Consider the following 12612-nt stretch of genomic DNA (forward strand, 5'->3'; position numbering starts at 1 on the left):
GAATTCCAACAGAGACTTATTATTATTAAATGTAGCTACCGGGTATATATATGTATTATTAAATGTAGCTACCGGGTATATATATGTGTGTTTTTAAATTGTGATATAAATGAAATGAATTCCAACAGAGACTTATTATTATTAAATGTAGCTACCGGGTATATATATGTGTATTATTAAATGTAGCTACTGGGTATATATATGTGTGTTTTTAAATTGTGATATAAATGAAATGAATTCCAACAGAGACTTATTATTATTAAATGTAGCTACCGGGTATATATATGTGTGTTTTTAAATTGTGATATAAATGAAATGAATTCCAACAGAGACTTATTATTATTAAATGTAGCTACCGGGTATATATATGTGTGTTTTTAAATTGTGATATAAATGAAATGAATTCCAACAGAGACTTATTATTATTAAATGTAGCTACCGGGTATATATATGTGTGTTTTTAAATTGTGATATAAATGAAATGAATTCCAACAGAGACTTATTATTATTAAATGTAGCTACCGGGTATATATATGTGTATTATTAAATGTAGCTACTGGGTATATATGTGTGTTTTTAAATTGTGATATAAATGAAATGAATTCCAACAGAGACTTATTATTATTAAATGTAGCTACCGGGTATATATGTGTGTTTTTAAATTGTGATATAAATGAAATGAATTCCAACAGAGACTTATTATTATTAAATGTAGCTACCGGGTATATATATGTGTGTTTTTAAATTGTGATATAAATGAAATGAATTCCAACAGAGACTTATTATTATTAAATGTAGCTACCGGGTGTATATATGTGTGTTTTTAAATTGTGATATAAATGAAATGAATTCCAACAGAGACTTATTATTATTAAATGTAGCTACCGGGTATATATATGTGTGTTTTTAAATTGTGATATAAATGAAATGAATTCCAACAGAGACTTATTATTATTAAATGTAGCTACCGGGTATATATATGTGTGTTTTTAAATTGTGATATAAATGAAATGAATTCCAACAGAGACTTATTATTATTAAATGTAGCTACCGGGTATATATATATGTGTTTTTAAATTGTGATATAAATGAAATGAATTCCAACAGAGACTTCACGCAGCATCACTACCTACCTTATTATTACTCCATACGAGGGGTGCTGAAAGACGGGTTCACATACGTACTGTACATCAACGGAGGGCATCCGCCCTGGACGCTCTTATATCCTTTACTACAAGGGGGGTGGGAGGGGATTGGTGGGGGGGTACAAGTGTGTGTGTGTGATGTTGTTGGTTTGGGGGGTACAAGGGGGGATGTGGGGGTAGGAGTTTGAGTGTGTGTGTCCATGTGGAGCACCTGGACTAACTTAGATGTGTCACAGCAAGGGGGGTGTGAAGACCTTTGCAATCAATATTTCTTTGTTTTTATTTGTAATTTATTTCAGAAATGTTTTTTTTTTTCTTACTTTTATAATGTGGCATAGGTTGTGTAGAACAGTGGTAAAAACATCCCTATTTAGAAATTGAAGACAGCAACACGTGAAGACTGCACGGGTATGTAGACTTCCCCTAGGCACAATTCTGGAATTCAAGCAGGAAGTGGAGAATTGAATTGGAATTGCAGTAATCTTTAAAAGTCTAATTGTAAAAGAAAATCATTCCTGGAATTGGAATTGAACTGAATTGAACAAGAGCCATCCTTGGCTGTGTTTGCTAGTGACAGAGACATGGTTGTTGTGTTCAGTTCTTATCCATTCTGCAGCCTTCACAAAGTGAGTGCCTAATTTAATATATTATCCTTAAAATGTATCCCGTTATATCAATACATTACATATCATCAAATCAACGTTTATTTGTCACGTGCGCCGAATACAACCGGTGTAGACCTTACTGTGAAATGCTTACTTACAAGCCCTAACAACAGTGAAATTAAGTAAAAAAATAGGTATTAGGTAAACAATAGATAAGAAAAGAAATTCAAAAGAAAACAGTAAAATGACAGTGAAAATAACAGTAGCGAGGCTTATATACAGGGTATTACGGTACAGAGTCAATGTGGAGGCTATATACAGGGTATTACGGTACAGAGTCAATGTGGAGGCTGTATACAGGGTATTACGGTACAGAGTCAATGTGGAGGCTATATACAGGGGGTACCGGTACAGAGTCAACGTGGAGGCTATATACAGGGTATTACGGTACAGAGTCAATGTGGAGGCTATATACAGGTGGTACCGGTACAGAGTCAATGTGGAGGCTATATACAGGGTATTACGGTACAGAGTCAATGTGGAGGCTATATACAGGTGGTACCGGTACAGAGTCAATGTGGAGGCTATATACAGGTGGTACTGGTACAGAGTCAATGTGGAGGCTATATACAGGTGGTACTGGTACAGAGTCAATGTGGAGGCTATATACAGGTGGTACCGGTACAGAGTCAATGTGGAGGCTATATACAGGGGGTACCGGTACAGAGTCAATGTGGAGGCTATATACAGGTGGTACTGGTACAGAGTCAATGTGGAGGCTATATACAGGTGGTACTGGTACAGAGTCAGTGTGGAGGCTATATACAGGTGGTACTGGTACAGAGTCAATGTGGAGGCTATATACAGGTGGTACTGGTACAGAGTCAATGTGGAGGCTATATACAGGTGGTACTGGTACAGAGTCAATGTGGAGGCTATATACAGGTGGTACTGGTACAGAGTCAATGTGGAGGCTATATACAGGTGGTACTGGTACAGAGTCAATGTGGAGGCTATATACAGGGGGTACCAGTACAGAGTCAATGTGGAGACTATATACAGGTGGTACTGGTACAGAGTCAATGTGGAGGCTATATACAGGGGGTACCGGTACAGAGTCAATGTGGAGGCTATATACAGGGGGTACCGGTACAGAGTCAATGTGGAGGCTATATACAGGTGGTACTGGTACAGAGACAATGTGGAGGTTATATACAGGTGGTCCTGGTACAGAGTCAATGTGGAGGCTATATACAGGGGGTACCGGTACAGAGTCAATGTGGAGGCTATATACAGGGGGTACCGGTACAGAGTCAATGTGGAGACTATATACAGGGGGTACCGGTACAGAGTCAATGTGGAGGCTATATGCAGGGGGTACCGGTACAGAGTCAATGTGGAGGCTATATACAGGTGGTACTGGTACAGAGTCAATGTGGAGGCTATATACAGGGGGTACTGGTACAGAGTCAATGTGGAGGCTATATACAGTGGGGTACCGTTACACAGTCAATGTGGAGGCTATATACAGGTGGTACTGGTACAGAGTCAATGTGGAGCGTATATACAGGTGGTACTGGTACAGAGTCAATGTGGAGCGTATATACAGGTGGTACTGGTACAGAGTCAATGTGGAGGCTATACACAGGGGGGTACCGGTACAGAGTCAATGTGGAGACTATATACAGGTGGCACTGGTACAGAGTCAATGTGCGGGGGCACCGGTTAGTCGGGCTAATTGAGGTAATATGTACATGACTGTATAGTTAAAGTGACTATGCATAGATGTTAAACAGAGAGTAGCAGCAGTGTGAAAGAGGGGGGTGGCGGGACACAATGCAAATAGTCCGGGTTGCCAATGTGCGGGGGCACCGGTTAGTCAATCTAATTGAGGTAATATGTACGTGAATGTATAGTTAAAGTGACTATGCGTAGATGATAAACAAAAATAAATAAAAAATAATTTAAAAAAACAGAGTAGCAGCAGCGTAAAATCATAAGGCTATAGCTCAACAGCGTAGTTTTACCCCAACACAGTGGTCTGAAACTCCTGGTTTGCAGGCCACATCAGGCAAGTCACATTATGCTGGCTTGTAAAGGGGGCAATAAGTCCAACTACTAACAGATTGGATTAGTTTAGATTGTATGTGGGGTTCCTCTATGATGCTTTTGGCCTTGTCCCTTGCATGTTTGTCAGAGAGGCCCTGAAGCCCCCTGCACTGCAGCCCACAGAGCTTGGACCCTTTTTAGCCCACCGACAGCCCACTGTACCGGGTCCACCGACAGCCCACCGTACCGGGTCCACCGACAGCCCACCGTACCGGGGCCACCGACAGCCCACCGTACCGGGGCCACCGACAGCCCACCGTACCGGGGCCACCGACAGCCCACCGTACCGGGGCCACCGACAGCCCACCGTACCGGGTCCACCGACAGACGTTCAGTCGTCTCAGTCTGGTGTTGACATTCTGAATGATCAAAACGATAGTAAACTGTTCCTCCTCCTTTATATTTATCCCTTGGGTTTTCTTCTCAGCTTGTCACCATAAAGATCAATTACAAAAACACATATTTAAACATTTTTTTAATTTATTTTTTAAATCCATCTGCAATAAAGCATGCTGGGAAATATGATAATGATGGGTGTGGTTTTGAGAGTTTTACTGTACACAGAGTGAAAATGACACAATCACCTCTGGTTGTTAACACCAACACTCAGGTCTTTACAACACTGAGTGTTCATTTAACTCCTAAATGACCTTTTTTAGTATTTTTGCTTTAGACAGACACAGCATGATCGGTGGAGATGGGAATCGAACCCTGGTCTCCAGTGGGGAAGCTGGGAGTGTTGACCACATGACCACGGCTCAGGATGAGCCTCTAGTTTCTAATATGAATCTTGTTTCTAACAGTGAATCTTGTTTCTAACAGTGAATCTTGTTTCTAACAGTGCATTTAAGCAATTTACAACGTGTAAATGTTACAATTGTTTTTGTTAAAATATAATAATGGTGTTTTTAGTTGTTTCCCAATCTCATAAAAAAAAGTGTTTTGGGATTATTGTAATTGTTTTTAGAGCAGGAAGTTTTGTTCCCCACAAAGTGCCAAAACAATTGGAAAAAATGGGTAACTCAATGAAGGATAATAATCACATTTATTTATAATGGCCTTTTTATATCAGCTGATGTCACAAAGTGCTGTACAGAAACCCAGCCTAAAACCCCAAACAGCAAGCAATGCAGATGTAGAAGCACGGTGGCTAGAAAAAACTCACTAGAAAGTCAGGAACCTAGGAACAAACCTAGAGAGGAACCAGGTTATGGGGGGTGGCCAGTCCTCTTCTGGCTGTACAGGTTAGAGAGGAACCAGGCTCTGAGGGGTGGCCAGTCCTCTTCTGGCTGTACTGGTTAGAGAGGAACCAGGCTCTGAGGGGTGGCCAGTCCTCTTCTGGCTGTACAGGGTAGAGAGGAACCAGGCTATGAGGGGTGGCCAGTCCTCTTCTGGCTGTACAGGGTAGAGAGGAACCAGGCTATGAGGGGTGGCCAGTCCTCTTCTGGCTGTACTGGGTAGAGAGGAACCAGGCTCTGAGGGGTGGCCAGTCCTCTTCTGGCTGTACAGGTTAGAGAGGAACCAGGCTATGAGGGGTGGCCAGTCCTCTTCTGGCTGTACTGGGTAGAGAGGAACCAGGCTCTGAGGGGTGGCCAGTCCTCTTCTGGCTGTGCTGGGTAGAGAGGAACCAGGCTCTGAGGGGTGGCCAGTCCTCTTCTGGCTGTACAGGGTAGAGAGGAACCAGGCTATGAGGGGTGGCCAGTCCTCTTCTGGCTGTACAGGTTAGAGAGGAACCAGGCTATGAGGGGGGGCCAGTCCTCTTCTGGCTGTACTGGGTAGAGAGGAACCAGGCTCTGAGGGGTGGCCAGTCCTCTTCTGGCTGTACTGGGTAGAGAGGAACCAGGCTATGAGGGGTGGCCAGTCCTCTTCTGGCTGTGCTGGGTAGAGAGGAACCAGGCTCTTAGGGGTGGCCAGTCCTCTTCTGGCTGTACTGGGTAGAGAGGAACCAGGCTATGAGGGGTGGCCAGTCCTCTTCTGGCTGTGCCGGGTGGAGATTATAACAGCACATGGCCAAGATGTTGAAACGTTCCTAGATGACCAGCAGGGTTTAATAATAATAATGATAATAATAATAATCAATACAGTAGCCAATACAGAGTGGAATAGAGTATTGAGCATTTCCAGAATGATTTCATGCTGTTCATATTAAACAGCTTCAACAGCTCTGATATTCACTCATTGGATTGGGTAAATTTAGGATCATGTTTTACATCTTTGATTTGTATGTTTTAATATGAAAGCAAATTCCTGAAAGTTTTCAGAATTCAGGGGACATTTAGAGGTTTACCAGGAATATTCCCTGTTAGTTCGTTAGAGTTTGAGTTTAGTTTAATTAAATATAAATTGAAGAACTGTTATAGAATATTACATTGATATATAGGGAGATTGAATTAAAATTGAATTTGTGTAATTGACCCCGACCTTGTTCCATAAATCCTATAGTCCTTGACGATCCCCTTGCACTGACTACATCCAACACATTGGCTCGGCCCTGGCCAGCCTCAGTCCCTGCTCAATCCCCCAGAGACTCTACAGACAGGCCCAGTCTCTGCTCCGCAGCCTGATACCCTGGTCCGGCATCGCATCCAAGACTGGTATCCAGTACAGCAGGACCATGTGACAGTAGAGGTGTGTATTTGGGAGAGGGGGAGGTGTGTGTACAGTATCTGTTGTTGATTGACTTTCATTTAACTCAATACTCTCTCCCCCCCTCTCTCTCTCTCCCCTCTCTGTCTCTCTCTCTTTCCCTCTCTCTCTCTCTTCTCTCCCCTCTCTGTCTCTTCTCTCCCCTCTCTGTCTCTTCTCTCCCCTCTCTGTCTCTCTCTCTTCTCTCCCCTCTCTGTCTCTTCTCTCCCCTCTCTGTCTCTTCTCTCCCCTCTCTGTCTCTTCTCTCCCCTCTCTGTCTCTTCTCTCCCCTCTGTCTCTTCTCTCCCCTCTCTGTCTCTCCTCTCCCCTCTCTGTCTCTTCTCTCCCCTCTCTCTCTCTTCTCTCCCCTCTCTGTCTCTCCTCTCCCCTCTCTGTCTCTCCTCTCCCCTCTCTGTCTCTTCTCTCCCCTCTCTGTCTCTCCTCTCCCCTCTCTCTCTCCTCTCCCCTCTCTTTCTCTCCCCTCTCTCTCTCTCTCTCTCTCTCTCTCTGTCTCTCTCTCTTCTCTCCCCTCTCTGTCTCTCCTCTCCCCTCTCCTCTCCCCTCTCCTCTCTCCTCTCCCCTCTCTGTCGCTCTCCTCTCCCCTCTCTCTCTCTCCCCTCTCTCTCTCTCTCCCCCCTCTGTTTATCTCTGTCTCTCTCCTCTCTCTCCTTATCTCCTTCTTTTCTCTTCCCATCTGTTTTTCTTCAGGGTCTTCACCTGTGTTCTTCAGGATTCTCTGACTTCACCTGACCCACCACCACCTGGAACCCTGGAAAGACTGAGGGCTGAGACCCCCCAAACACCAACCAAGACACCCAGCCACTAAGCCCAGACCCTACAAACCAAGCCTCCCAGCCCACCAAACCAAGCCGCCCAGCCCACCAAACCAAGCCTCCCAGCCCACCAAACCAAACCAAGCCTCCCAGCCCACCAAACCAAGCCTCCCAGCCCACCAAACTAAACCAAGCCTCCCAGCTCACCAAACCAAACCAAGCCTCCCAGCTCACCAAACCAAACCAAGCCTCCCAGCCCACCAAACCAAGCCTCCCAGCCCACCGAACCAAGCCTCCCAGCCCACCAAACCAAACCAAGCCTCCCAGCTCACCAAACCAAACCAAGCCTTCCAGCTCACCAAACCAAGCCTCCCAGCTCACCAAACCAAACCAAGCCTCCCAGCCCACCAAACCAAGCCTCCCAGCCCACCAAACCAAGCCTCCCAGCCCACCAAACCAAGCCTCCCAGCCCACCAAACCAGGCCTCCCAGCAAGCTACACACCAAGCGTCTCATCTCTCCCTAGCTGTCCTATCCTGTCCTACAGCTCATACAGAGACGATGTATTATAGCTGTACATTACATATATCCTCTAATATATAAATACATATATACTGTGTATATATATATATATATATATATATATATATATATATACCCTGTCAGTAGCTGCCCTGTCCTCACTGTACTGGTGTAGTGGAGGGTCAACACATGTAGATGCCGTTCACCTTTTCTTTACTATCGTGGGAAAATGCATTGAAATACAGGGATTGAGTGTTACCGTATTCACTGGAATGGTGTGGACTGGGTTTAGATTCAGTAGGATTGAGGTCAACTCTGGTTTCAACTGGACCGGGGTGAGATTCAGTAGGGTTGGGGTCAACTCTGGTTTCAACTGGACCGGGTTAAGATTCAGTAGGCTTGAGGTCAACTCTGGTTTCAACTGGACCGGGTTAAGATTCAGTAGGATTGAGGTCAACTCTGGTTTCAACTGGACCGGGGTGAGATTCAGTAGGGTTGGGGTCAACTCTGGTTTCAACTGGACCGGGTTAAGATTCAGTAGGGTTGAGGTCAACTCTGGTTTCAGTTCAGACAATTTGAAATCCGAATCCACATAGAAAAATAATTTGTCTTATTTCAATACAATCATTGAAATCCTGAATCCCGAGTTGAGATCAGCACTCACATTTTCACACAAATCTTCCATTGACATCAATGTATGATCTACACGGAAGTCTACTTTAAGTCTGCACAGAGATCTCAAGGACTAGGATTCCTCCCAGATTGACTTTCAGTTCACTTTGTGTTCCGATTCAGACTTGAGATAAGTAGACTTACAGTAAATACATTTTTTTGTTTTACTGAAGTCCACGTTTAGTCAACTTTATCTCAAGTCTGAATTGTGCCCTTCCTGACCTAATTTTGATCTGAAATGGGTTTTGACCTGAACCCCTGCTGTCTGTCTGTCCCCTTCAGGGCTGTCTGTCATTCTGCTGGTCATGTAGACAACCAGACAGTCCGGTTTTAATCCAGATGTTTAACATAGCTGACATTAGATTTGTATGTCTGCCTGTTTGTATTAAGAGATTAAAAAATATAACATGGTAGAAGTTTCTCCCTCTGTGAGATTCTCCCAATACCCCACATATATGTATGTGTGTGTGTAGTGTGTGTCGAGTCAAATGTAGTGCACTATATAGGGAATATGGTGCTATTTGGGACTGAACCGAGGTGTAGTTAAGTTAAGGACAGTTTCTAGGTAATGTTTTAAAGAGGAGCAGTGTGTGTATATAGGGGTTACAGAATTCCTCTAACTTTCCCAAAATCCTGGTTGGACGATTCCTGGAATTACATCGGAATACGGGAATCGTCCAACTAGGATTTCTTAAATACCATGGAACTTTGAGAAAGTTAACGGAGTTCTGCAACGCTACTAGGTGTCTAGATAACATCTTTAAACAGGAGGGTGTATTGAGGTAATACTGAATGTAGTGTTGATAGCACCAGTTAACTGACCAGTCTGATTTTAGGAAGAAACAACTCAGTCTGGAGACAGATCCAGTTAACTGATTGACCAATCTGACCAGACAGATCCTAAATTGAGATGTATTCTCATCAATAGCAGCATGAGAGCCACATTTTTATTGTGCAAAAGCAATGTGCAAAATGTACGGTAAAACTAGTTATAATCTGGAAGTTGGATTTCATTTAAAACTTTTCTTCAACAATGTGTAACGAGAGGTATATTAATGCATCACTCAGTTTACTAAACTCTAGTTAGGCAATCGCCTCTATTTTAACGCATATTGTTGAAGAAAAGCTTCAAATTAAATCAAACTGCGAGATTATACTGAGGTTTATGGTAACTTTGCGCAATATTTTTGCAAAACAGGAACCCTTAATCAGGGTCTGGGAACCTTCCCCTGTTGATGAAATGGAACAGAGTGGGTCTCGTAGAAACTGTCTGAACCCCAAATGGCGCCCAGTTCCCAGATTTGTCCACTACTTTTGACCACGAACCAATGTTAAGCTCTGGTCAACAAGTAGTGCACTATATAAGGAATAGGGTGCCATTTTGGATCGAGACACTATTGTTCAACTGAAAATATTATTTGGTCAGGAGGTGTTTTAAAAAAAAATGTTTTATTGTGCTTGACAGCCTTGGTCACATGCAGGTCACGTTTGTGTCTTAAGAGGCATGTGTGTCCCAAATGGCACTCTATTCCCTACGTAGTGCACTACTATAGACCTTAACCACAGAGGGTTAGCCATTCAGGACTCTGGTTAAAAGTAGTACACTACTATAGACCTTAACCACAGAGGGTTAGCAATTCAGGACTCTGGTTAAAAGTAGTGCACTACATAGGGAATAGGGTTCCATTTGGGTTGTAGTTCATCTGGTTGTAGGTAGTGTAAATACAAAATATATAGTGTCCTTTTTTTCCACAGCAGAAGAATGGATGCTTTTTTAAACTATTGTCTGTGATTGCATCTTGAGCTGGTTTTCTATTTAATATATATATATATTTGTTTTTTTTTCTTCTTTCTGTTGGTTTGTTGTCTTCTATGTGGACAGGAAAGATCCCTTTTATTTGGTTTGTTAAGTAAGTCTTTTCACTACATGTCTTGCCTTGAGTTTTTCAATAAGTTTGGTTTTTCAATAAGGGACGACCTTGTATCGTTCTAGCTGATTTGACTAGAACTTCAAATTGATCCTTTTCTCCGTTGTGAATGAGAAAGCACGTTTTCAAGTTCACCTGCGGCCTTGGTTCCAATACACCTTTATCCAGACCAAATATAACCGTTCAGATGGGGAGTACTAGACACGATGACGCAGAATACACATTACATGTATCCAGTAGCACGTTCATGTTAATATTCTGTGTTACAGAAATGAATCACTTTTCTATCATGTAGAGGTTACCAGGGTTGGGGTCAAATCACTTTTTAAATTCCAGTCAGTTGAGGATGTACACTGACCTTCCAGTTCCAATTGTCTTCAATGCATTTCAATAAAGAACATTTGGAGTTTGGTTTACTTAGTGAATTGAAATAGAGCTCCACCCTGATAGCTATATATATTGCTGTGTATACTGATAGGTGTACTACGCTGTACAACCCTTTTCCCCAACCAATGGTAAAACTGTTGTGGCGCCCTCTGCTGTTTAATGGAAGTAGTGCAGTCTAATGTCCCCCTTCACACACCTGGGTCGTGTTCATTAGTAGCACACCTTAGCAAAACGCTTTACAACAGAAAACGAGCGTTTCTTATTAGACATGTTCAGGTCGTCCCTCCTCGTTTCAGCCTGTTTGCTTCCGTTTGATTCCTAATGAATATGACCCTGTCCTGTGGTGTATTCATTCTGTTTGATTCCTAATGAATATGACCCTGTCCTGTGGTGTATTCATTCTGTTTGATTCCTAATGAATATGACCCTGTCCTGTGGTGTATTCATTCTGTTTGATTCTTAATGAATATGACCCTGTCCTGTGGTGTATTCATTCTGTTTGATTCCTAATGAATATGACCCTGTCCTGTGGTGTATTCATTCTGTTTGATTCCTAATGAATATGACCCTGTCCTGTGGTGTATTCATTCTGTTTGATTCCTAATGAATATGACCCTATTCTGTGGTGTATTCATTCTGTTTGATTCCTAATGAATATGACCCTATTCTGTGGTGTATTCATTCTGTTTGATTCTTAATGAATATGACCCTGTCCTGTGGTGTATTCATTCTGTTTGATTCCTAATGAATATGACCCTATTCTGTGGTATATTCATTTGTGCACGCTAGGAAACCGTAGCAAAGTGTTTTGCAACAGAAAATGCTTTGTAATGAAATCGAGTGTTTCCTACTGGATAAGTTCAGGTAGTCCTTCACTGTTTGCTTCTGTTTGGTGCCTAATGAATACAACCGTGTCCTGTTTCCTGCATCTGGTTTAGTTTGAATACAACCGTGTCCTGTTTCCTGCATCTGGTTTAGATTGAATACAACCGTGTCCTGTTTCCTGCGTCTGGTTTAGATTGAATACAACCGTGTCCTGTTTCCTGCATCTGGTTTAGATTGAATACAACCGTGTCCTGTTTCCTGCATCTGGTTTAGATTGAATACAACCGTGTTCTGTTTCCTGCATCTGGTTTAGTTTTTGATTTCATACATCCAGTACCAGGGCTGTTCCTTACTTGTGTTGATTTCAGAACATGTCTTCACAGCTCCTGTTCCTCTGGTTTATAATCATCACATATTATCAACAGACATACATTCTCTCTCTCTCACACACACACACACACACACACACACACACACACCAATGTTAAATGTTTGTACCAACAGCTCAGATAAAAATAAATGAATTTACAATGTCACGCTGTGGGGTCCCTTGATTGAGTGTTTTGTTTGTTAGGGCATGTTGAAGTGTTTTGTTTGTTAGGGCATGTCTCAGTGTTTTGTTTGTTAGGACACGTTAGTGTTTCGTTTGTTAGGGCATGTTAGAGTGTTTTGTACAGATATCATGCTTGCAAACAAATTCTAGAGTTCACAAACCATATTCATATTAGATTGCCTTTTTTTTATAAATAATGTCTTGTTACATTTAACAATGTTATGAAGATTATTTCCTTAGTGGGTGATGTCAGAGGTCAGTATGTGGGGGAAGTGGGTGTTCAGGATGATAGACGAGTTCCCCCACTAGTAATTACCAGGATTCCCACTTCCCAAAAACGGAAGCAAACGGGATGGAACAGGGAGTGACCTCTGTGAATTTGTCCAATAAAAACTCCTTGTCGTTGCGAGACATTTGTACTACGGTGTGCACAGGTTAGTCCCTCCCTGTTTTGGCCTGTTGGCTTCTG

The 12612-nt window shown here is 42.6% G+C and overlaps 1 protein-coding gene across 1 annotated transcript in view; it reads left to right on the forward strand.

Annotated features, from left to right (window-relative positions):
* Positions 1-7584, forward strand: part of naa60 (N-alpha-acetyltransferase 60, NatF catalytic subunit) — a 19972-nt gene extending 12388 nt beyond the window's left edge. The window contains exons 6-8 of the mRNA XM_029729225.1: positions 1108-1221; positions 6323-6487; positions 7193-7584. Of these exons, the coding sequence (XP_029585085.1) occupies positions 1108-1221; positions 6323-6479 (271 nt within the window). The 3' untranslated portion in view covers positions 6480-6487; positions 7193-7584. The remainder of the gene's footprint in view (positions 1-1107; positions 1222-6322; positions 6488-7192) is intronic.
* Positions 7585-12612: the final 5028 nt, after the last annotated feature.

This window comes from Salmo trutta, chromosome 32 (genome assembly GCF_901001165.1).
Source record: "Salmo trutta chromosome 32, fSalTru1.1, whole genome shotgun sequence".
Classification (NCBI taxonomy): domain Eukaryota; kingdom Metazoa; phylum Chordata; class Actinopteri; order Salmoniformes; family Salmonidae; genus Salmo; species Salmo trutta.